This window comes from Camelus ferus, chromosome 35, assembly GCF_009834535.1.
Source record: "Camelus ferus isolate YT-003-E chromosome 35, BCGSAC_Cfer_1.0, whole genome shotgun sequence".
In the NCBI taxonomy this organism is placed as follows: Eukaryota; Metazoa; Chordata; class Mammalia; order Artiodactyla; family Camelidae; genus Camelus; species Camelus ferus.
The window spans coordinates 11,212,910-11,238,413 of NC_045730.1; the positions used below are offsets into that span (position 1 = coordinate 11,212,910).

Here is a 25,504-nt window from a genome sequence, read left to right on the forward strand (position 1 = left end):
CTTTTTCCCATATGATTGTTTCATGCAAGAAGAGGAACGTACATTAAAGAATCGGGACCAGCCAGGAATGTGATAGGCTGATGACTGGAGCTCAGGGACACTGACCCAAAAATCCCCACTTTTCTGATCTCAATTTATTCCCTCGAATTCCAAAACTGGGGTTCCTCCCGTTGAAAGGAGTATTCACATAGAAAGCAAACTGTGGTTATAGCAGGGGTGGGGGCGGTTTGGGGAGGGCTAGATTAGGAGTTTGGGATTAACACATACACATTACCATACATAAAACAGACAGACAACAAAGACCTATTGTATAGCATAGGGAGCCATATTCAGTATCTTGTAACAAGCTGTGCTGGAAAAAAATATATGTATGTGTATGTATAACTGAATTGCTTTGCTGTACACCTGAAACTAACACTGTAAATCGACTACACTTCAATAATAAATAGGAATTTAAAAAAAAAAAAAGAAGAAAGGAATCTTCATAGGGTATTTTTCACATACAAAGACATCATTCCCAGCTCAGTTAAGGGTACACTTGCTATGCCCATGAATTAGCATAAATCCATACACAGTATCTTCTAACATTTTGCCATTTCTCTAACAGAACCATTTCTAAATTTAAAAATTAATACCCACTTGTCTGGACACTAATTAAAATCTTTCTCAGTATTTTGTTACCATCATAAAGGCTGATATGGTTTATAATGACTGTTAAGTAACCGGGCAGCAATGAGCAGCTGAGGTTTGGGATGAAATCAGTGGCCACAGGATCCAGAGAGGCTGCTGGGATCCAATTCGTGGTCCAGTGACTGAGTAATAACACACACCAGAAAGTATCCTTGCATCATGCTTCGGATACCTCTAAGTACCAGTTTGGGGCATCATTAGGAAGACGCTTAGTGGCATTTATTGAATGAAACACTGTCTACATATACTTAAAAGCATCACCTGACTGAATGACAAGACAGCCCATCAAATTAGTAAAGTACATATTGAATATGTATTCGTTGTGACCTTTCTTTCTATTAAGTTGTTACGATCTTACAAATTCAAAGGCCCGCCTACTTATTTCAACTATTAACACTATCTTCAAAACATGAATTATCCTTCATTTTCATTTCTCACATTTTTCAAACCCTTATCTGACCTACAGATGAGGCTTCAGTTAAATAGAGAGCTGTGGATTTTTGGGATTAATTCTCAAATCCAACTGTCATCTTGAGTCTTCTCTATGCCACTGAGAATTCAGTGTACTTGGAAAGGTATGTTAAGAGACACAATGCTGATCATCCAGGATTTAATGTGTTATTTCATATCCTAAACCCCATGCCTTGAATAGAAAATGTCTCTGGAATATATGCATAAAAAGCCAGAAAAATTCCTAAAGAAAGGTAGTTGAGAGTCAGCCCAAGTCTCAAAGACAAGGATGACATATATAACTTAGAAATACAACGTTTGGATTATAGGAAATTGGTGACAATAAGGGACATAGAAAAACTGGTGACAGTGACATCTTAAACATTAACAGATCCTTTAATACATTATATTTAGTAAATCAGATTAGTCCTGTTTTAACATTTTTAATAGCCCTCAGTTACATGCTAAGTGATGTTATTTATTGTTTGTGTATATATGTGGTGCATAGAGGAACATTACAAAGTATGTATTTGAATATGAATACCTTACTAAATTATATTCATTATAGCTGAAGTGGAGAAACAATATGTAAAACAATGCTAACACTTATGCCTGAAATTCTTTTCTTTTTATCTTTTAAGCTCCAATTTCTTCTGTCATTTTTAAAATTATCTTTGTGTTTAAAACAAAAAAGGGCAACTGAACTCCACTCTATTAATACTTACTTTTATAAATTGGTGGGTAGATAATAAACTCAGTAAAGAAAACACTTTTCAGGTCCAAAGTTTCAAAGGGTGAAAAGAAAGTTTTAAAGATCCTATCCAATGTATGGCGATCGTTGTACTATTCTCTAAAAGCCTTTCAAATCACCTCTTCCATGTTTCTTCCCTAAAAGTCTCAGAATTAACAACACAATGTAATCTAGGTTTAAATTTGGGTTTCTCCTGCGTTTCAGATATTCATGTTTGCGCTTTCTCTTACCAACCAGCCACTTAAAGAGTCACTGTTACTTTGAGGTTTTATCTATGAGATTCGTGTCTTTGGGGCTCATTAGGAACATTTCCAAAGATTACAATGTCAACAGCACCTAATTACTGGACTGTGAGAAAGGTCTTCTTGAGTACATAAAATCTGCAGCAGTGCACGGTACACAATGAGCAGCTCAGATCCCAAATTTTATCACAGGTAAGCAGCAAACAAATTAATAATGTTACCTGGGATCTCTTGGGATAATTACTATCGTGTAAAAAACGGCTTTGGAATTCTGCAGATAGTACTGGACCTCATTTTTTCACTCCCCTATATTAACGAGGATTTATTTATCTCTTAGCCTTCTGTGCTACACAATTCATTCTGTTGTTCTTGCTAGAATTTTTTTGGAGTAAAGTTTGCTGCATAACAAAAAATCAATTTAAATTTGCTTAAGAAAGACATATCACCTCATGTAACATTGCTTTAAGTCATATTCCATGTTTAATTTTGCTCTTTTCAAAATACTTACTGTATATTTTGATGGATTTTATTCTTACTTATGCTTGGTTGACAGTTACTAAAGAATGTGAGAGACAGACTAGTTTGTTTAAAGCAGTAGCCTGCTGCTGAGGACATTACAGGTCTCGTGTAGTGGATCAACATGCAGGTTTGCCAGCCTTTATTTTGGGGACCCAGGGATTACCTTGTGCACAGCTCAGGAGGAGAGGTAGGGGTGCAGTTAGCTAGGCACGTCACTGATGTTAACTCACTGAATCCTCATAACTAAGCTAGGAGGTCACCTTCTCCATTTTACACAGCCAAGGGAGCTGAGATGAAGTCACCCAGTGAGTAAGTGGCTGGAATGAGATGGGAACCCAAGTCTGTCCACCTCCAAAGCTTTTCTGTTACATCACATGTTTTCCTACAGTGTGTGCGGTTGAAAATGGGACCGCACATTGTCATGCATGAGTCTTCGGACAAATCAACATAACTGGGTGGTGACAAGCCTGGGCTCTGGGGCAACACTGTCTGGGTCTGAGTTAAGCCTTACTTATAAATAAATAATCTGTTTATTTGCAGTCATAACCCTGGCAGCTTACTAAACCCTTCTGTATCCAACTGTCTCCTCTGCAGACTTGGGAAAGCAAGAGTGCCGACCTTATAAGGTTTTTGTGACAATTAGGGTTAAAACTAGAAAGACATTTAGAACAGTACCTACAACCCACGAAGTGTTAGTTATCCATAATTTTCAAAAGTCTTGTGGTATGAAAGTACAATGTGAGAACCTCAGTCTTTGACACAACCCTGAAGATCCTGTTAGTGGAGGGGAGAAGTAGTCAATAGGATATTTAAAATATTTATATTCTATTTACATAGTTTATAAAACAGAACTCAATGCAACAGTGACTTTAAGGAGCTCAATTTGGCTTCTGTCCCCAGGTAGGTTACAGTAACCTCCCATGTTACAGAAAGTAATAACGGTTTGTAAGTCAGGTACATACTAACCATGTAGCTAATCACCTATTTGATGATGTATTTGTCAATTACTGTTTGAAAACACTAATAATGTATTAAACTATTTCCTAGGGGTCCGAAGGGGGTGTTCAATCTTCTGAAGTACCTGAGAAGTTTGGGGTGATTTGTTTTGTGAAGACAATTTGGCCCTTTAAGCTTCTAGTATGAATGCCACTCAGTTGCCATAACCATTGAACACTGCTATCTAATGAAAAAAATTCATTTACTCCCCAAATTACTAAATCTGTCATTCAATTTCCTTCTGGCACTCATTTATTGATTGTTCTTATCCATTAAAAATAGAAAATTAATTTTTAGTAAATTTTGATTTCATTGGAACCCACTTAACCAGAAATTTCTGTTAATGGGATGATTTCCCCACACTAACTTAAGAACAGGAGGTGTCAACGTTACATCAGAGATTTTGTAGAAAGACATTACAGGGTTCTGTCCAGAGGCTTTCTGGGTGCAGTTGTCACATTCAGAATGACACGCCTAGTGGCGTCCTGCAAAATTGTGGATCATCAAATAGCATTTACTTTCAATTTTATTAGTAAGGCCAAAAAGGGGGCTTTCAGTAGACAGGGTGGAAAATGACTCTACGCTTGGCATTCTCAGGGCAGAGGACACGACCGGGAGTGACAATGCTGTTTTGGCAGAGGCTGCCTCATGGCCCATGTGGTCATCAATGTTGGTTTGTATTCACTCCAAATGAACCTTTGAAAATGGTCTGCTTGGCTGAGAACAGTCAGTTTTGGATGTAAAATCCTCAACTCAATTTTTGGGGAAGGGACTGTTGCTGTGAATTAAACTCTCTAACTAAAACACCAGGTCAAACACAGGTTCCAAATTAAACAAGCTCCATTTTAATAATAAATCATTAGAGTCTCTCTTCTCCTAACACATAATGATGTTTTAGAAATGATGTTTAGAAATAAGTTACTGTACGGGTTGGAATTTCCAACAACTCAACAGATCTAATCCCCGATTTAAATGCTGATGTCTTTGAAAGGTTGCCACGGTCTTAGCAGGCAGCTGCGTGCTCTGGAGTCCAGTCTTGGGGGTCACTGTGATCTAAAATGCCAGCCCAGGAGGCAGCCAGCAATGTGACCACAGAGATTCCTCTGTACCCAGGGCAGACGCATGTGAGAAAGATACTGCCTATACATGTCAGCAGTACAGAAAAAGGCTCTCCAATGCACAGAGACCCAGAAGAGACGTTCCTTTCTGCCAAAGCTCAATCTAGTTCTCAAAAAGTAGATGATTTTAAGCTCTTATCACACACTTCCTCTGTGCATAGAGATTCATTATGAAAGTCTACTTTTAAACATTCCAGGAGATGAAAAACAGAAATGACTGACACCCTTTGATTAGTATCAATAATAATAATTCAAACTAATCATGTCATATTTTGTTAACCCAACTTGTTTTTTTAGAGAAAAGCAAGCACAGTTGTTTCATAAAGATTTACAGAAACTTATGGACAAATGTACTGCCACCTCTAAAGGGGTCCAATCTGAGGCCCCGCAAGGACTGAAGGGAGACAAGGATGCTAGAAATAGTCGTACTTTTCTCCTAAGTATTAAATTGGACAATAGGAATTTAACAGGAGCTTCAGGTTTGCTGGCAGTTTAACAAAGAAACATGAATTCCAACTGAGACAGTTTCTAGGTTTGAAATATGACTCAATTCATTTTCAGTTAGCAGAGATCAATATTCAGAAACACATATTAGCGTTCTTTTATCCACCATATCTAAGCATTAATTTTACAAATTGGCTGAAAAAAGTCTTGCATTCACCCAGAAACCAAACATCTTAGGATGGCAAAGAAAAGTGATATTACCCTTGCTTACATACCCATCCCATGTGTGAATGTTTTCCTGCAACAATAAGGTCCTTACCCTTCAGTGAAAGCTGAGAGGATATCTGATCGCTGACCAGGTCTACATACTTGTTGTCCATCTGCAGGTAAATCAAAAAGTTCCATTACTGAGCTTGAATAATACTGACAGATTAAATGTTTCATAGGGAAGAAATAATCTACCTACCGACGACGAGTGGTGAACACTTCCAGAAGACAGTGACTCTGTTACCAAGTTCATTTTGGACTGCACAAGTAAGGGTTTAACTTTCTGAAAGACACAGACAGTATGTACCGTGTTATCCAGGGGCAATAATGATCAGCCCAAAGGGATGGAGAATGTTCTTCAACCCTGAGTTAACCAAGATGTGAAAATTATGCTCCTAACTTATTTGCTGGGGAAATCCTTTTTTTTAAATCCAAGGAATAGATCCCTTCCTGACTCAGGCTACTTTGAGAGAAAATTCAAGAAAAATGTTTTCCTTGTTGTCTCTTCTGACTCTACTTCCTTCCGATTATCCCTATGCCATCTGGGATTTACTGACATACGTGGTCAGGTACTACACAGCCTAGGGCAGCCTGGATCCTGGAAGCTACACTGTAGTGGTCCTGATTCCCAGGAGCTGAATGGTGAAAAGCAAAACGTTTTTCGAAGAACTAAAATCCAATCACGTTGTTCCTTGTAAGTTCACAACTAAAACAAAATGACACAGAAATACCAAAGGTTGAGCAAAGTTAACAGTAAAAGACAAACAAGAAGACATTAATAGAATGGATAACAGACAATTTAGAATTCAGGGCTAGACAGAACCCAACAAGCTATGAATGAAAAGTCTAATCCATAAAAAAGATATGACAGTGAAGCATCTCCCTGAGCTGAATGAGAAAGTAACATAATATATAACACACAGCAACAGCGAACAATCCTCGTGAGCTTTTCCTTGACAGCTACACCTACTAGCTTGTAGAGCACAGCCTCAAACCTTAAAAAGAAATCTTTGCCATTGATTTATTTAACTAAATGTCTGGCATCTTTTTGGGTCTCTGGATTCTGAGATAAACTACTGGCTCAAGACATTCAAGAAATACAATTCAACAACACCCCAAGCAAAATGCTAGCGGATTTTTAAAAAAAGAAATTGACTTGTAGATTCTAAAATGTATATGGAAGTAATAAGGATAGAGAATTGCCAAGACAATCTTGGAGAAGAGGAATAAAACTGAAGGATTTATACTACCTAGTTTCAAGACTTACTATAAAGTTATTAATTAAGAATGGTATAGTATCGGCAAAGGGACAGACAGATACATAGACCAACAGAACAAAATAGAGGGTTTTGAAATAGACTCATATACACATAACCAATTGATTTGGAACAAAGGAGCCAGTAAAATTCAATGGGAAAAGAAAGATCAAAATTATACCATAAGAAGTCTATGTGGAATGTGAGATATAGTTCTACAATCTGCAACAGAAAGAGCTAAGTTGATCTTTATTAAAATTAGAAACTTCTTTCAAAGGACATTGTTCTGAAAATGCAAGGAAAAACTACAGACTAGGGAGAAATATTTTCAATACATACATCTGACAAAACACATATGTATCCAAAACCCATAACAAAATATTGTAACTCAGTAAAAACTAAAAACAGACAAAAGTCGGGAGAGGAGAGACTGGGGAGTTGTTGTTTAATGGGTATAGAGCTTCTGTTTTGTAAGATTAAGGGGGTTCAGGTGATTGGTCCCACAACAGTGTGACTGTACTGGACATTGTTAAACTATACATTTAAAAATGGTTACAATGTGGAGGGGGGAGTATAGCTCAGTGGTAGAGCGTATGCTTAGCATGCATGAGATCCTGGGTTCAATTCCCAGTACCTCCATTAAAAAAAAGGTTAAAAAAAATGGTCGGGATGGCAAATTTCATTATGCGTATTTTACCACAATTTTAAAAAAAGTCTTGGATAGTCTTTTTACAAAAGAAGATCTAAGAATGGCCAATAAACACATGAAAAGATGCTTAAGATTATTTATCAGGGAAATGCCAAGTTGACACTTCAATGGAATACTATCTTAGGATGGTTAAAATTTAAAAACTGACATTATCAAGTTAGCAAAGATGTGGAACAAAAGAAACACTCAAACATTGCAGGTGGGAGGGAAAATGATACAATCACTGTGGAACAGCGGCAATTTCTTATAAACACATATACTCCTATATCGCAGCCATTCTATTCTTACGTGAGACTTACAAAAACATATTTCCACAAACGACTTGCACAAGAATGTTTATAGGTGCTTTTTAGTGTCCACCAGGAGGGGAAGGGATAAACAAATTATGGTTTATTCATACAACAGAATACTATTCAGTCAGTACAGACCACAGGATACCATTGACATGAATTTTAACAACAGGCAAAACTAAGCTGTCATGAGAGAAATCAGAACACGTTGGTTTGACGTGGGGAGGTATTGTCTTTCAGGGATGATGGAAATGTCCTACCCCTGCATTGAGGTGACAGCTACACACAGGTAAAAACTCTTCACATGATAACCTTAATATTGGTGCACTCTACCTATGTAAAGTACACCTCAAGAGTCAGAAAATGTTAAACCTTTTCTTTTCATAGCTTTTATTCAAATACGTAACTTAAAAATTTGAAGTTTCTTTTTTTAAAAATTTTATTATTTATTTTAATACAAAGCTTTGGCATTAGCAATCTTATGAAAAAATAAAGTGTACTAAAAATAAATGCTTGTGTGGCATGATTGGTAAATGATGCACAAAAATAGGTTCTTTTTTCCTTCAAGGCAATCAGTCAGAAAGCATTTTTTTTCCTTCTTCAAAACCATTCTACCTCATTAGCATTCAAGCTAGCTGTGGCTCTGATGATCATGTAGCAGAGCGTGCGAGCACTGAGGAGACCAAAGCTGGCAATAATAATAAACCATTCTTTTATCACTGCGATGTTGGTCTCTCCCGTTCTAGGAGTGAGCTCCCTGTCCTGAGGAAGAGGTGAGATCCGCGAAGTTCGAAGTGGCTCAAGGCCAAGGGAGTTGTCACTGGCAAGGTCACCCAGGGCTGATCTCCGGTTAACTGCTTGGGTTCTGGTGAGCCTCTCCACGTCAAATGCTACATTATCAGTACACGGCAAATTTTGCACAATTCCCAGGGCCTTTAAAATATTAAGTTTGCATATAGGACAGGCACAGTGTTCGCTAAGCCAGGGAGATCCACGCAGGATTTGTGGAAAACATGCTTGCAGGGGAGGATCCGGACAACATCGTTCTGCTTATAGCTCTCTATGCGGACTGCGCAATGATGGAAGTCTGGGTCTGTCTGCTTATCACCCTTTCTTACGGTTCTGGTTGTCAATTTGCTGATGGCTTCTTGGCTGCATCTCCAAGGCGATGCTGGTTCCTGTCCCGAGCGTTCGTGTACCTGATCTTCTGAATGAAGTAGCATATAAGCCAGGCTGAAGAAATAATCATCAAAACAATAAAGGATATTGACACGAAGACCAGAGAGCCACGGCTTAAGTTCTTTGGCGGCATTCGGGTTCCAACAGCTATTGTCATTTGTGCAGAGATGTTTTTCTCCAGATAACTCAAAATATCCTTACCCCTAAAGTCTGTAATCATGAGAGCAATAATATCTCCAGTGCCTGGATGAGTCATGGCGACTGGCTCCTCTGGCTTTATTATTGTAGACGACTACAGCCACCGTATTGTGGAAAGCAGCCCGCTATTTTCTCTTTAAACGTGCAGTTTCCCCTCTGCAGCAAGGCAATCCACTGTTTGATGTTGGGAAGGACAAAGAACCGTGTTTGAGGATCACAGCCCAGATGATCAGCAACTCCGTGGATGGGCAGCGGCGCCAGCACCTGACCGCGGACCTCGGCCTTGGGCGAGCCGACCCCGTAGCGCCCGCGGTCCATGCGGAACGTGAGCAGGGCGCCGCGGCCGGGCTCCTGCACCGTCCCGTTGACGAGCGCCGTGTAGTAGCCCTGGCTCGCGTTGTCCGCGCGCGCCGGTCACAGGCCGCAGGTCAGCAGCGCGAGCGCGGGGAGCCGGGCCAGGCCCGCCCGCGCCAAACCGCGCATCGCCCCCCCCCCCCCCCCGCAGCCGCCGCTGCCGCTCGCGGACCGGGCTCCCGAGCCGGCGCCTAGAGGCGGGGCGGGCGCGGCCGGCGCTGCGGCAAGAGCCAAAAATGTGAACTTTCCCTATCAGCATCTATCTTGTCTACACTGTGGGTGAAGGCACTATTCTAACCTTGGGGTGTAGGACAGACCAGTCTGGGATCTTGTGGAATTTATAATCCGTAAGGGAAGAAGCCATGTTTGCCATGTGCACTATCTTATCCCAGCCTGGAGCAGAGTGCTTGGCACATATGTGTACTCAGCAAGTATCTGTGAATGGATGAGTGACCGCAGTGCAGAGACCCAAGAGAAAATGTTACTTTACCCAAAATGCATTCGTTCATCATTCTCTCCTCTTCCCTCACTTCCTGTCTATTTTTCTTAAATATTTGCCATCCACACTGATGGGTGTCTTCAGTGCCTACATACTGTGTAGCTGTACAGATAAGGATTCATGAGCCTGAATCCCAAACAAGCAGTGGCACACAGATGTATTCTCGACTAGATGGAGTACCGCCCCTCCCCCACAGGAAGACAGAGTGCATGGACATCTGAGAGCAGGGCCAAGATTTTTCTCAAGGAAAAGACTGGCTCTATTAATATGCCTGGACTGGTATAATTTCAAGATTTTAGAATTCTGTTTCATAAAGTCTGGACAATTCAAATTTGGATCAAAAAATTTTACTAGATAATCTTTTAAAAGACCGATGTTTTAGTAGCACAACATTCTCATGGGTCCTCCAATGTTTAGTTTGTCCAGCTGATTAAATATCTAAACTTCAGTTGAGAAGAGGAAAAACCAAAAGGAAAAGAAAGAGACTACATATACTCCCAGCAATGTAGACCAGACTCGGAACACTTCCTCAGCAAGGTTCATATTACTATGTAAATTTAGTTACAAATTAGAAATAATGTTATCTTGCCAATGTTCTTAAGTTCTTTGATCTCTTGCAGCAACTTGAATTTAGAAAATCATCTTAAAGCGAAAATTGTTGAAAAATTTTTAAAAGAAAGTGATTTTAGATTGTAAGCCTCTTGACACAAGAAACCGTATTTTATATTTCTTGTGACCTTTCCCACAAACATGCCTTGTCCCCAGAACACTTAGTATAATAGCAATTTCTCAGCAGCATTTATAGTATGTTAATTAACTGACTGTTTGCAATTTATTGATTACATTTCTATCCCAGGCATCATTTACCTTCACAGTTACAACTCCCAAGTAAAAACATTCAGTAAATGTTTGGTTTTTTAAAAAGTCTATTTTAGAATTGGGCTCTAACTACAGGTGATTTCTAGTGTGAAAATGAATGGCTTGGTACTTGGAGCAGACTCTTTTACCTCCTTTTTCCCTTTGGAAGTGACTGGATACTTGGATCTTGAGCTGTGGTATCTTCCCACTTTCCATCCATACCCACAAACAGTGAGGTTGACAGATGCTTCCCAGCTGGAATGAGTCACCCCTTCTCTGAGATTTTTCACTTGCCTCTACGATAGCTCAACCATGTTGTGGGGTAACAATTTGTGTATACATCTATATCGCACATTAGATGAGCTCTTTGGGTTTAGACACTCTGCCTTATGCCGTCAGCATCTAGCAGAATGACTGTCATCTCCAGAGCCTCTAACGTCAGGGGTCAGCAAATGTGAAATAGGTTCAGGAAGGCATGTTGCAGATATCATCAAAGAGACCAAGAGCATCTACCCCTGACAGGTACTTACCTGGTAACTGAAGGATGTATCAGCCAGCACTGCAAACTGACGGAACAATGTGTGCCTAGTAAACATCTCGTTCTTGAGGGTGTGAAAGCTGAAACAAAAGAAGCAGAGGGGTGAAAAGGAACAGAAATTACAGGAAAGAGCAAATCAGTCCTATGTTCATGCAATTAGAAACTAGAGTTTTCGATGTAAGAGCAAAGGGATACAAGTAAAAATGTCAACATGTTGGTATGAACTTATTTCTTTCATTTTTAAAACTACCTATCTTCCCACCCTGAAAAGCAAACAGGAGGGAAGAGCCGCACGGGATATTAACACATACCACAGAAATCACAGTATAAGAACAGTTTGGAGAGGAAAAATAAATGGAATAGGGTAGGAACACTGAAACAGATTCTGGAATGTACTAGAACACAGTATATGACTAAAGTGGCCCCACAACCCAATCTAGAAAGGGTGGGCTGTTTAGTAGATGGTGCTGGGGAAAGTACTTCCCATGGCATAGGAAGGCGACCTCCCAATGGAGTGAAGACCTAAATATGAGAGGTAAATCAAGTAGGCTTGTACAAAAGCGTGCGAGAACATTTTAGTGGAGATGGGGAAGGACTTTCTAAACACAAACCTAGGGCAAAAATACTGTTGGATAAGAACTAAGAATTTCTGTACAATAAAGGACAGCATACACAAAGTTAATAGACTGGGAGAAGAAATATATAACATCTAAAATTGATGAAGAATACATAAAGGAATTTCACAAGCCGACAAGAAAGCAAAAGATGAAAACAGTTCACAAAAGAGGGAGGTCCTTTGGAGGGAAAACATCAGATTGAAAAAAGTTTTTGAGAGTCAGATATTAACAAATATTAGGACTCAGTCCTTGTATGTCTCTGCTTTTCTCCACCAACACTCACTCTTAGTTGATCTCATTTAATCTCATGGCTTTAAATGCCATCTGTGCTAATGCATCCCAAATGTATGTGCCCAGCCTCAACTTTCTTCTGAACTCCAGACTCATGTGCTCATTACTGCCATTAGACATCTATCCTTAAGTGACTAAGGCATCATAAATTTAATGTCTCAAAACTGAACTGACTTCCCACCAAAATGTGCTTGCTTGTCTCAGTTGAAGGTGACTCTATCTTTCCTGTCATTTAGGTAAAATCCTTGCAATCATCCTTGACTTCTTTCTTTCCCACTTTATCTCCAATATTTCAACACATCCTACTTGCAAAATATACCCCAAATTTAATCATTTCTTAACACCTCCACTGCTCCCATCCCAGTCAAATCACCATCTTGTTTTGCTTAAGAGAGGGTTATTCTTTCTGGAGTTCCTAACTTTCCTCCTTGCTTTTCCTTTGACTTCTCTAGGGCCTTTTATCAACACAGAGGTCAGAATAATTCTTGTTAAGACATCAGGTCAGTTTGGGTCTTTCCTTAGTTCAAGATTTTCCAATGAGGTTTTAGGGCACCAACTCATTATTCTGAATATTGACAAATAAAGGGAATCAAGCATTTATCTTATCTCACCTGAAACCATATTTCAGGGTAACTAAATAGTTGGGAGAAATTTTTTCTTGAATAGAATTCAGCTAAGAAATGCAGAAGGTAAGATAAAATTCAAGTATCACCAATTTGCAACCCCTAATGAAATCTTGGATCATGGTTTGTGATCCCTGATGGATGTTCAAATTATTTGGAGAAAGGAAAATGGTGAATTTTACAATATATGAACTAGGCTGATAACACATGAATAAAATACAGCTAGACATTATGTGCCTTAAGAGGTGATTCAATGGGAATTACACAGAACTTCGAGGGAAGTAGTCTTGCCTAAAATACTGAACCTGAGTCGATCAACTCTGGATTTAAAGATCAGTTTGTAGAAAATACAGCTGAAGAAGGAAATACAGATAGAGGAACCACACACCTACACACATGCACATTAACAATTAGCCAAATCCTGAATGTGAGACAGTCTATGTAACAAATGGGCATATTCCTCTAGCAAATCAATGGATTGGAGAAAATGGGGAGGTAAGTGGGACCATTACAGAAAAAAAATAAATATTTAAAGGAGACAACACCCTAATGCAGTGGTCCACCTATCCTGGATCCCAATTTAAATAAACAACTGTAAAAGATTTCCTTGAGATAATCAAGAAGTCTGAATATGATCTGGTCAGTAAGTAATACTAAAGAATTTATATTGCTAACTGTATTAAGTGTGATAATGACCCACTAGGCATGTAAATGAGAAATTTTTCTTATTGATTAAAAACAAACCTTCTAGTGATTTCCCATTTCAAAGAAAAACTCCAAGTCTTGTACCTCACTGACCTCCTCTACCACTCTCCCCTGCTCACACCACTCCAGCCAGCTGGCTTCCTCACTGTCCTTGAACACACAAGCAAGCTCCCACCCCAGGACCTTTGCACTTGACAGTTCTTTCGCCTGGAAGTATCTTCCAGGTAATCATATTGGCATGCTCCCTCACTCATTCAGGTCTCTATATTTGAAGACAAATATCATTATGTGCAAACAAGCAGGAAAATGATTAATAGTTCTATAGAGGAAGATGACCGTGTAACTCTGATTAAACCAGGTATCAGGTCTGTCCATCCTGTTGATCATTTAAATTTGAAACACTGAGATCCAAAATAAAACAGAGACTTGAATTATTTTTCCTTTGAAGTGACTTTTGACAACCCTTCTATTTTAGGCCAACTATTTTGCATTTCTTGTTAGAAGTGTGTGGGCATTTTATATTAGTTAATATATATAGATAAACACAAGGCCCCCAATTTCCTTAAAAGATGGTTGGTTGTATTTTTATAAATAGAATTTGTATATGTCACCATAGTATACCTGTTCCTGAGAATTAAGAATTTCTTTTCCCAGATTTTGTTCATCTGATCTGATTCCTTCTGACACCTGTAATAAATTTAGAGATGGTTAAATATTGTATTAGCTGCAAATGAACAATTATGAATTATTATTACCAGTACCTCTCTGTCTTCTTTTTCTGTTTCTCTAACTTAGCCTTTAATATTTCTATTTGCTCTTCCAAAACACGTTTCTCTTCTTCAATCTTTCAACAGAAAATACATCACAAAGTTAATTACATGAACAGTCCACCCCATTTCTCCGGAAATCTGAAAGTCTATTTCGATTAGTGGGCATATTCTAACTACCATAAAAAGTAATTTGAGGGAACAATGAGTTACCCTTACTTGCAAATTCCCATAAATTGGAAACATTTAGGATCCCATGCCTCCGTTTCCTGTAAACGATTCACTTAAAAACAGCTGGCTCTAGGCAACATTACAAAGCAACCAAAATGTATCTCCATTGCCCCTCCCCTTACCAGGTGCCACTTTTTCTAAATCTCTTCCTCATAGGCAGCAGCTACCACCAGTTACTCTATTTCCTCTTTCTATCAAAAGAGTCATCAGGAAAGGATCTGACCAACTCAGTCACATTAGAGCTTTCTGTCATTTCTCAGTATTCCTTATATTTCACAAGGGTACAAAGTTTTAGCAAAGAAATGAATCTATAACAATGGAATTTCAGCCATGTCCTGAATGACATTTCTTTGGGTGTGGGAGGGGTATAACCCAGAATCGTACTATAGAGGCAATCAGGTCTTCTGTCTCTTCATTAGACTGATACTTTGTGTAGCTTTCAAAGCCACTGCTACTTTCTAAGAATAGTCAGCATCTATATAAACAATAATTAGGTTAAAAATAATGGTCATATTAGTCAGTATTATACCTTAGTCACTGATGGTGTTGCCTCTTCTTCATGCATCACAACAGGTACAGCATATTTAACCTGGAAAGAAAATAAACCAAAGTGAATATAACATTTCAAATCAATGCATAAAGATGTGGGCTTTCTGCAGCTTACAGAAAGGCAAATGAGTTTAAAAGTATGCCAATGCCAGTCCCACAAGGGTCATGACTGCCTTATTTCAATTTACAAGACTCAGTGTTTATCCATTGCATTTGCAATTGGACAACTACATCCCATTAAAATCAACTTTCTCACTACGGATGTTTTTTAATACATTACTTTGTAATTATATATTTGTCAAATTTTACCATTATACTTTTTTTTTTTAATGAAGTGGGCAGTTATCACCCAGTGAAGTTACAAACTTAAAAAAAAAACCTTTACTTTTTCTCAACTATCTTTTGGATTAAATTTAATTAATCCCAGTTATAGATATTAAAAAGCTGCATTTCAAAATGGTTAAGTAAATCACATACTGCAGTTTTTTTAGATTTTAATGCATTCATTTGCTCATTTACTTAACCATAAATGAATAAAATTTTATTTTAAATAATAATTATAATGAATTTTCACTACTATACCTCTCCAATGATGCAGAGAGCAAATGGTAGTGAGAAAATATACTGAATATAAAAATCTGCTTGATTAGCTGTCCCTCTATTCCTATATAGCAGATGGAAAAAATTGCTTCTTATTAGCACCACTGTCTTATCTAGTGGGTTCTGTGACCAGAAAGCCCTTGATCTGTTGCCCATTTTGGTCGAATGGGCTCTGCCAAGCAGGGTCATCCTTAATTTCTCCTTTTTCTTGTGCCCATATCATCCTGCATATTGAATTTTTAAAATTTTTAGTTAAGAGCATTCTCAAGTAATTTATCTTGATTTGGATTCCATGAGCGATAAACTTTTTGAGTCTTTACATGTTCAAAATATCTTTTTCTTATATACTCAATTTAGACTTTAGCTGGATATAAAAAAGTTCAAACTTTTTTCTTCCTTTTGAAAACTTTGCCTTATTTTTTTATGGATATGTATCCTGATGAGAAAATTAATGTTTTCTTTTTTTGTCTCATTGTAGGTAAACTGGATTTTTTCTCCCTCTTTTCAATTCTCAGAGACCTAAAATTTCTCCACAATGTACCTACATCAGTTCTAAGACACTTATTCCGTCTCATTCAGCATTTTAGCATCTTTGAAACTGAGGTGTCTTGTAGTTGGTGTGTATGTCGTAATTTAATTGGCAACAGGTTTTCCTTGCTAGTGGTACATAAAATAATGGTGTATCTTACAATCAGGAGCATCTGAGATTTGATTTTTTAAAAAGTTGAGGGAACTATATTCAATATCTTGTAATAATTTTTAATGAAAAAATATGAAAACAAATATGTGTGTGTATATATATATATATGTGTGTGTGTGTGTGTATATATATATATATACACATGCATGACTGGGACTTTGTGCTGTTCACCAGAAACTGACACATTGCAACTGACTATACTCCAATTAAAAAAAAAAAAAAAAAAAAGAGTTGACATTCTGCTTTTCTTTTCAATCCTGGTTAGCCCTTGGTGGGTCTGTCCCTCTGAATATTAATGTTTTTTCCCCTTAGCTAATGAAAGTTTTATTTTTTTTTTATTACTGTCTTACTTCCACTGTATCTGTTTTGTTTTCTGAAAACTCTTTTAGAAAGGTATTACACCTCTGGGATCTAATCTCTGTATTTTAACTTTTCTCATGATCTCTATCTGCTGCTTTGCACTATGATTCTAAGAGACTTTTTTTTTTTTTGTGCTTTATCTCCTAGATTATTAGTTAGCTCTTTAGCTGGGTCAATCTTATTATTCAGCCTGCCCAATGCCTTTTTGTTTGTTTGTTTGTTTGTTTGTTGTTACTTCCAAGAAAGTGTTCTATTCCTCAAACTGCTCCTTTTCATGGTAACCTGTCCTTGTTTAATGGATAAAAGTTTCTCTTGAATGTTTTTCCAAAATATATTTATTTTTTAAAATGTCTTTTAAGTTCTTATCTGTTTCCTAGATAAACTTTCCTACAGGTCCAACTGCTTTGTTCATGCTCTTTGTTCCTTCACTTATTAAATACTCACTATGTGCCAAACGTACTGGCTATGTGTCCTACTATGTGACAGGAAAAGTTCTAAGCACTAAAGGTACAACAGAAAACAAGGAGAGCTAAAGTAGAGGCGACATATTAGAAAGGAATTATGAAAGAGAATTTGGGGGCACTTTTTGGGTGAGAAGATAATTGTCTATAATTTCTTATGTGGCAACTAGATGGAGAATGGAACCATTAACAACGATTAAAAAAATTATAGCAATACAGACAATTTTATGCTAGTTTTCTTTTTTTCTTCTTTTCCTTTTCCTTTTCTTTTTTTTCTTTTTTTTTTTTTTTTTTTTTGGTAAATTCAGATTCTGACACTTTGAGTTTGAGATACCCACGGCACAAATGAAAGCATGTAAAAGGTAACCAGGACAAGGGCTTGAATCTGGAAGTACAGTTGATCCTAGGAGTTATCAGTGTGTTAGTAGATGCTAAAGACTCGGATAAGACTATTCATGAAATTTCTAGAAAGAGAAGAACAGAAGGTCAGGAATGGAAGCCTGTGCCCACGTGTGGCTGACGCACAGTTCGGATTTATCCCCAGGCTGACAGGATTCTCAGCACTGCCTTAATCCTGAACTGGGACCCTAACCCACTGCTCTTCCATTAGCTCACTGAACTCCCGCTCCATCAGTGCCCACAGTCCTGGAGAGCTTTCTGGTGGTCCTACAACTACCCAGATTATTGTTCCCTTAGTTGTCTATATAGCTCCCTGGAGAAAACTACCAACTCCCACCACCAGCAGAGTGACTCAGTCTTCCCAAGGTCCATGTGACAGGCAGCAAGCCAAAAACAGAGCCTAAGGCACAACACCACCAGCTGAACAAAACAATGAAAGCCTTTTGTTACCATTAGCCTTCCTTGGCCTCCAAAAAGTGGGAGTCCCCCAAGTCATAGGAGGCATGCATTTTGGGGTCTCCCTCCACCTGTTTGTTCTCAAAGAGCACTAATCCACTTGAATTGCCTCTCTGAGCAGGTCACAAGCAGTACAGAGTAAGTTCACTGCCATCTGGTTAACAGTGGACCAAGGAAGTCACTGGGGTAAGAGCCCAGACTTCGGCAGGGCCTTGCCCATATGCTAATGGGAACAAGCTAATGCAAATTTAAAAAACGAACCCACAGGAAGTTAGGAAAACAAACTGGCAAAACCAAGTAGGTGTCCACTTAGAGAGACATTTACATTTACTTATTTCACTCCACCTGAAGTCCCATCAGTAACTGAAAGTTTATTAAAAAAGAAAAAAAAGAAAGATTCTATGTTTAAAGTCACCTACAGTAAAAACTAGGACCGATTTTCAAGGCCCCCTTTTCCTGACTCTTACATAATGATCAACTCCGTCATAGCTAGAGATAAGACTGTACTAAAGCGTATCTTCTGTAAAGCAAATAACTATTCAGTCTCTCCCAAAGACAATACTGTTAGAATAATAAAACAGCACATGTAGACTAGAGTGTTTGCTCTCCAGTTTGAGATGAACTTTCAACTCTCCTGCAGCACGTTATTTTGAATCCTGGCTCTGTCCACAGTAAACTGTCATTTTGTTTTGCCAGCTGCTGACATTCCACTTTCTCTGGAATACATGTCCTGGTCTTTATGTGGCTACTTTATTGACAGGTGCAAATGCTGGACTGCCAAACAACAGGTAGAGGTGACAATGAATGGTAATATAAATGTAGATCACTCCCTAAGTAGGAAAATGTAAAATAATAATAAAGATAATCAAACACTGTGTTTAGAAATAATTCATTATAAATATTTCTCATTTTCTTTTGATTTTGTATATATTTTTATAACTAAAAGTCCATAAAATTAAGAAATAAGTTTTACTTATAAGAGAAATTACGATTCTTAAATTTGTTTCCCACTTTTAAGCACTTAAAACATGTTTTAAAAAACCCAACACTTAAAACACATAATCTAAATTTGGTATCAACAGCTCAGGTTTGCAACAACAGAAGTGCAATTATGTTTCTAATTCACAAACACTCCTCTGAAACTTTGGCCATTTGTCCCAGGTTTAATGCCTCCTTAATTCTCTCCTTGAAACCGTCAAATACATTACTATCAAAACAATCTTTCTAACTCGTGAAGAAAGATGATCTTCTGTCCCTAAAATTTCATTAATCTTGACTTTCACATTATCATTTTTTTTTCTGATTACCTTCTAAACAAACAACTATTTTTGAACACCAGTAATGTACGACTGGGTGGTGGCTGGTGTGGGGGAGAGGGGAGAGAGATGCAATTGCAGCCTGTGTGCTTACAGTTTGGTGAGAAGAGACTTAAGAATGAGGAACGCTGAGGATATAGCACAGGAGGTTGTCTCTAAGCAAGCCCTAATCACTGTGTAGGCCAGAAGTCCAAACAAAACACTGACCTCCGTGTATCAGTGGTAAATTTTTTTCTAACAAAATCATTAGCATTCAATTTCAAAATTCTTTCAAAAATAGGACTAAGACTCCTTATTTGATGTACCCCAAGGGTGCCACTCCACATCTGCCAAGGGGCCGTGAGACATCTTGGCAGATGACTGGACTATGAAGCCCTATAGAAACCAGGCTGATCCAGGTTATATGCAAACCTCAAGCACATCTGCCCAATGGCCTGGAAGGTCATGGAAGTCTATACAGATTGGTCTCTTTACCTGGCTCCGCATCATCCTAGACTTCATGTTCACTGCAGGAAGTCAGGACTACAGAAGCAGCACATACATCTCTCATCAAATGATTCTATCTAAAACCTTTATAACCACAACTCTTCCATGACGGTAATCTCTCTATGAAAGATGATAAAGTCATGGTTTATAATAACAAAAGAATAGCAAAAATGTCTTTAAAAGGCACTAGTAAATTGATAGATATTGCTTAAGTAAATTGTGCTACTTCTGTGGAGTGAAATACTATACATGATTAATTATACACATACATAGATATAGTTATTCAGTGGCATTGAACAACATTCCCTGTAACTTGCTGTGTGTGCAAATCTGCATCATTTGTCTGCAAGGATGCTCACAAGAGGTTTTCAATGATTATCTCTGGGTGGCAGGATTCTTTTTTCTTTCTTCTTTTGATGTTTCTTTACTGAGCAAATTTTGTGTACTAAGTATGAATCTGTTAAAAAAAATAATGGAACACATCTGGCTCCCTCATAGGATGCAAAAAAATGCCACTCCCACACTAACAACAAGAAAAATCCAGACACACTACAAAATCACAACTTTTCTTGAACTCATCAGAAAACTGAGGTCACAACCAGGTAACTGAATTCCAAAGAGGAACGAGCCCTTCCAAGGAGAGAAGAGACAAATAAACAGCCTCACCCACAGCAGAAGGAACACCATGGCAGGGATAACACAAGCAGGCAAGAAAAATAAGCTAAAATGCAAAGTAGCGAGGAGCAGGTACAGGCTAGCAGGGCAGACTGAATTAGCTGAGAGCCTGTGTTATCAGAGGGACAACACAAGCAGGCAAGAAAAATAAGCTAAAATACAAAGTAGCGGGGAGCAGGTACAGGCTAGCAGGGCGGACTAAAGTAGCTGAGAGCCCATGTTAACAGGGGAGTTCTCACTCACAGCTTTGTCTCTGTCCCCACAAACGCTTGTGAGAAAAGCTGAGGGCAGGACAGGAGACTTGTGAATCAGGCAGGCTTGAATGGACAAATATGAGTTTCACAGTGACTTTCTGCAGAGCTCTTATGAAATTTATTTTAAAAATTGTATTTTTTTTTTTTTTGCATAGGGGAGGGTAGGTCTATTTATTTATTTATTTTTAGAGGAAGTACTGGGGACTGAAACCACGACCTCCTGCATGCTAAGCATGTGCTCTACCACTTGAGCTATACCCTCCTCACCAAAATGCTATCTTTACCACTGAAGACTAAGCCCTTTGGTGGGAGGTTTCTGGAGGTTCCTACAAACTGCAGTGACTTCTCACTGATCCCTTGTCCACTAGCCTGCTTGGGTGCTTCCATCTGAATGTTTTTTTGTTGCTTTCCTAATAGGTGTTCGCCTAGCTCTTCCAATGGTTGTACAAGAATCTAAAATTATTAAAATCTTTCTCATTTTAATATAAAAGTTACCTTTAAAATATGCATATGCCTTACTTAATGTAAACCAGACAGAAATGTCATGTATCTGGGTCAGAATCCACTTGCAGACTCTCAGTTAAGAGACGGACTAGAACCACACTCTGTTGTTCAAGCTCATGTCCATCATTCTGGCGACATGAAGCCCAACATGGGTTCCCATGTGCTTTCAGCCACTGAACTAACTAGACTCCATACACTTCATGGCACTGGTGTAGGTAACTCCTATTCTATTCTGGAGATATATATTATTACAATAGACCGAGAAATGTCTCCCACATAGAGACTGGTGACAGAGACCCTCAGGCTATTTTCAAAATACTTTAAAGTCTAAATATCAGTGTACCTTGATTCCCTAATAAAGTTGCATAGGCTAATAAAACATTAGAACTCTTACAGTTTGGCCTGCATAAAGTCAGTACAGTGAGCTATGACTGGTTGTCTAAGGTTGATCAGAAATACAAGTTAGGAGTGATACGTAAGAGGTGAATAAATAAGGGAAAAGCAAATAACTGTCCTTCGATTACTTCAGTTTTTTGATGAATAAGCAGAGACTTTATGGAGGAAAAGAAATCAACAAGGCATTACATGAAGAAAAGTCTTAAGTACCACTGTCCGTGAAAAGACATTCCTAAAGAAAGGGGAACTGATGTATGTTTTCACTTACATAAACTAATCCCCAGGATTTGAGGAGACACCTGGGACCTGGGGTGACTAGGCTTGAAGAGGTCAGGGCTGGAGAAAATGACAAGTTGGCAGAGTTGGATCCAAGGAGCATGGCCAGTAGTCCAACAGCAGCAGCCGATGGGCTAGCATCCATCCTGGGGCTGTTTGACAGCAGTGAGTCTGTGATGGAAGTCACAGCAGGACTGGGATAGGCCACGATGGTCGTTAGGATGAGGGGCAGCATGACAAGAGTTCAGGGGCTGAGGCTCCAGTCTGGGCAGCGTTAGGACTCTGGTCAAATGACCTGGTGTTCGAGACTGGCCCCAACTCCCAGTGTGAGCTGGAAAGAAACCCACAGCTAAAACCCAGGCAGATGGAGTAGAGTAACCCCATGCAGTGAGATGGTGGCCCTGCGGGCTCCTGGATGACGTTTCTTCTGTTCCCACCAAGATGTCACCCATGGTCAGGTCCTAGCATCTGCCCAGGACTGACAGTGTAGACGAACTCTACGTGTATACACTCTGGTTATCATTTCCCTGCTTTCCTCTTTTAAATATTTTATTATGTCGAGGGAGATGGACTTAAAAATTGTCTGAAGGGTTTTTACCATCTTTACTGCATGTAAATGAATAGAAACTGATAACAAATCTCAAGTTTATCTTTTCCTGATTTCCACACCAATAACTTAGGTCCTTAAATTATACTAAAATATTAGAATTTCTACAAGTAAATTGTTATAATTGTTCCCCAACAAAAATAAACAAGAAGAAAACAAGGTTGTAAAACCTCTCAGGTGATTTTTAATTTAAAAAAATTTATTGACACAACATTATAAACTGACTATAACTCAATAAAAATAGGGAAAAATTTTAAAAAGGAAAAGAAAAACATTTAAAATTTTTTTCATCTGTGAACAAACACTGGATACTATTTTCACTAAAAAATTTTTAGTTCCACATATACTGAAAATATTTAACTTATCATCAAACTACTCAGAATAAAATAATACAGAAAGTAAAAGCGATCTTCAGTTGAATTTTAAGTATGATATTATTCAGATTTTTTTCAGTTTTGGTCTCTGAGAGCAGAATCTAAAGACGAATTCACTTTAGTGGCAGATGAAAAACTTGGTTTTAAAATAAAACAAGTAATTGCAGTTATGATTTCAATTGTCTCTACATTTTAAAGTTGTTCATGTTAGGAAACAAAGATCCAGTATGGTAAAGAAAATTCTTTTGGGTCAACATAATCTGTTAAAATACAGTAAATATTCTTTGGCAGCCCCTGAAGACCATCACATCTTAGCTCTGGGTTATTCCACCACCCGGGGGGAGGGGGCAAGATCGACAAGGAGCAAAATGCTGGCTTTCCCACGTAGCTCTGAAGAGCTATGAACTGCCTGCTTTATCAACCAAGCCCAGGGGAAAAATAATGATATAATGAAACAATGAACGGACTATATTAATTTTTTCTCTGATGGAGCTTATTTTCAACTTCACAGGCAAACCAATCAGGGGAAAGGGATGTATAGGAAAGGGGTGGGAAAGATTTTCCTCTCACCCACCTGGCCTCTAGCACTATGTACCATCATAGTTCTATATCCTATAGTAGTAATAATTTTTAAAAAATTACTAGCTTGCAGGGTGACTACGGCCATAACCGCAAAACAACCGCAGAATATTTCACCTCACAATTCTTGAATGCCAAAAGAACACGTTCTAGAGTTTTTATTAAAGTTTTTTACGATGTACAGATGGCTGTGTGTGGAGTGAAGTTGAAGAATGGGAGTACCACTGACTTTGTCCCGTGTCCCATTTCCCACACAGAAGGACCCTGATGCTTTCTGCAGATCTAAGCACGCACCATATGTCCCATCAGCATCGACAGGTTACCCCGTGAAAGCTCAGAAGTCTTCTAGGGGAGCATTTACTGGGTGCAACCTTAATTAACTAATTACCTTGGAGCGGGGAGGGGAAAAACCTGGGAATCCAATGTAACCTTGTTACGTGAAACCTCAGTATTTGAAATGTTTCAGAGCTATCAAAAAATAAACTTTACACCAAAACGCTGTCCAAATACAAATCTCATGTTGTGAAATCTTTCATAAATAGGAATCAGACAGCAATGTTCCTACCGGGCTTTTCAGACTGGCTAAACACTCAGTTTATCGCTGTGTGCGCACCGTGTGAAGCACGTGGTGCCGTTCCCACCAAATGACACAGATTTCAAAAAATAAGTATGACTAATTAGATAAGGTAAATGACTGATGTAAAAAAGTTCCTGCAGCAAGCTCTCCGTTTGGTCATTTACACGCAGTAAAGATGATAAAACCCTTCAGAGACTATTTTTAAGTCCAACTACCTTGACATAATAAAATATTTAAGAGAGAGAAGCAGGGAAATGATAACCAGAGTGCATACACGCAGACTTCATCTGTGATAAGGAATACAGCATGCACGGAAGTGATGGAAGGGACAAACAGGATTATTAAGAGTAACAGGATTATTCCTCGCAAAGGTGTATATGAGAGCAGTAACGGGGAGCTAGAAAAATATACTTCTCTTTAAAATCGAGTCAATTCCCATGAAAATGTAAACACCAGCTTACGTCATCTCTCCCCTCCCCACCCCCACCCAGTTTTAACTTACTGTTACACATTAACTTCAGAGTCTCTCCTGCTGAACAAAATGGACTGTTAAAGCTTTGGAAACATCTACGTAGCAATCATTCTGGTCAGAAGGAAAGGCTGTGACATGAAGGGAAAATCCTACTGAGATGATACCCTCTCAGAGACCCTGTCTGCCCCTGTCTCCCCTTGCTGGTGCCTTTTCCGTCAGGGGTGGTATTTCTGCCCCTCATGGCTGTGACTTTGGAAGCTCAATTTTGAGCTGTCCGTTGGGGCCACTGGAGTTTCTAATCTGCAATTCTAGGGTTTAGTTTCTGCCCTGGGCCTGCAGTGAGGACCGGGCATCTCCCCTGGCTGCCGTGAGCTCAGGGTGGAGGCTCCGTTGCTCTGTCCCCATCAGTTGCTGACCCTGCTCTGCAATCCTCCCCGCCATCCTCTCAGAGCCTTGGACCACAGACCCCTGCACACGACCTGATTTCATGGCAGCTGACAGAGCTTTCCGGAACAGGACATCACCTCCACCACAGGCTCCTTTAGGCTCAGGATTGGACCAGATCCCCTCACCCAGTAAGGCTGGGCCCCCACCAAGGTCAGCAGGCAGCACCTCACACTCAGCCCAGGGGGTTGCTTTTTGTTTTGCTTTTTGTTTTCTCATGGGCCTCTCCCCATCAAAAACAAACAAACAAACAAACAAAAAACCCCAAAAACCAAAAAACCCAACTTCCCAAACCTGGATTCTAAACATCTTACATCTAGGACCCAGTCACTGGTGGAGTCATACACTGTAGTCCCCAAATGTCATTCTCTCCTCTTTGGGAAATGACATTGTTTTCCAGTTGTTGATACTTCCTAACTTTCTGCAA

The 25,504-nt window shown here is 38.9% G+C and overlaps 1 protein-coding gene and 1 pseudogene across 7 annotated transcripts in view; both read right to left on the reverse strand.

The window, feature by feature from the left end:
* Positions 1–25,504, reverse strand: part of C35H10orf67 (chromosome 35 C10orf67 homolog) — a 105,045-nt gene that overhangs the window by 13,152 nt on the left and 66,389 nt on the right. For 5 of the 7 annotated variants that reach the window (XM_032473979.1, XM_032473984.1, XM_032473983.1 and 2 more), the window contains 6 exons: positions 15,122–15,181; positions 14,356–14,438; positions 14,216–14,281; positions 11,351–11,438; positions 5,677–5,760; positions 5,530–5,590 (listed from right to left, as the gene is read on the reverse strand). In XM_032473979.1, the coding sequence (XP_032329870.1) occupies positions 5,530–5,590; positions 5,677–5,760; positions 11,351–11,438; positions 14,216–14,281; positions 14,356–14,438; positions 15,122–15,181 (442 nt within the window). Of the gene's footprint in view, positions 1–1,517; positions 4,134–5,529; positions 5,591–5,676; positions 5,761–11,350; positions 11,439–14,215; positions 14,282–14,355; positions 14,439–15,121; positions 15,182–25,504 lie in introns of those variants that run through there. The other 2 variants (XM_032473980.1, XM_032473982.1) reach the window with 2 other exon arrangements.
* On the reverse strand, positions 8,294–9,607 carry LOC102506565 (annotated as a pseudogene).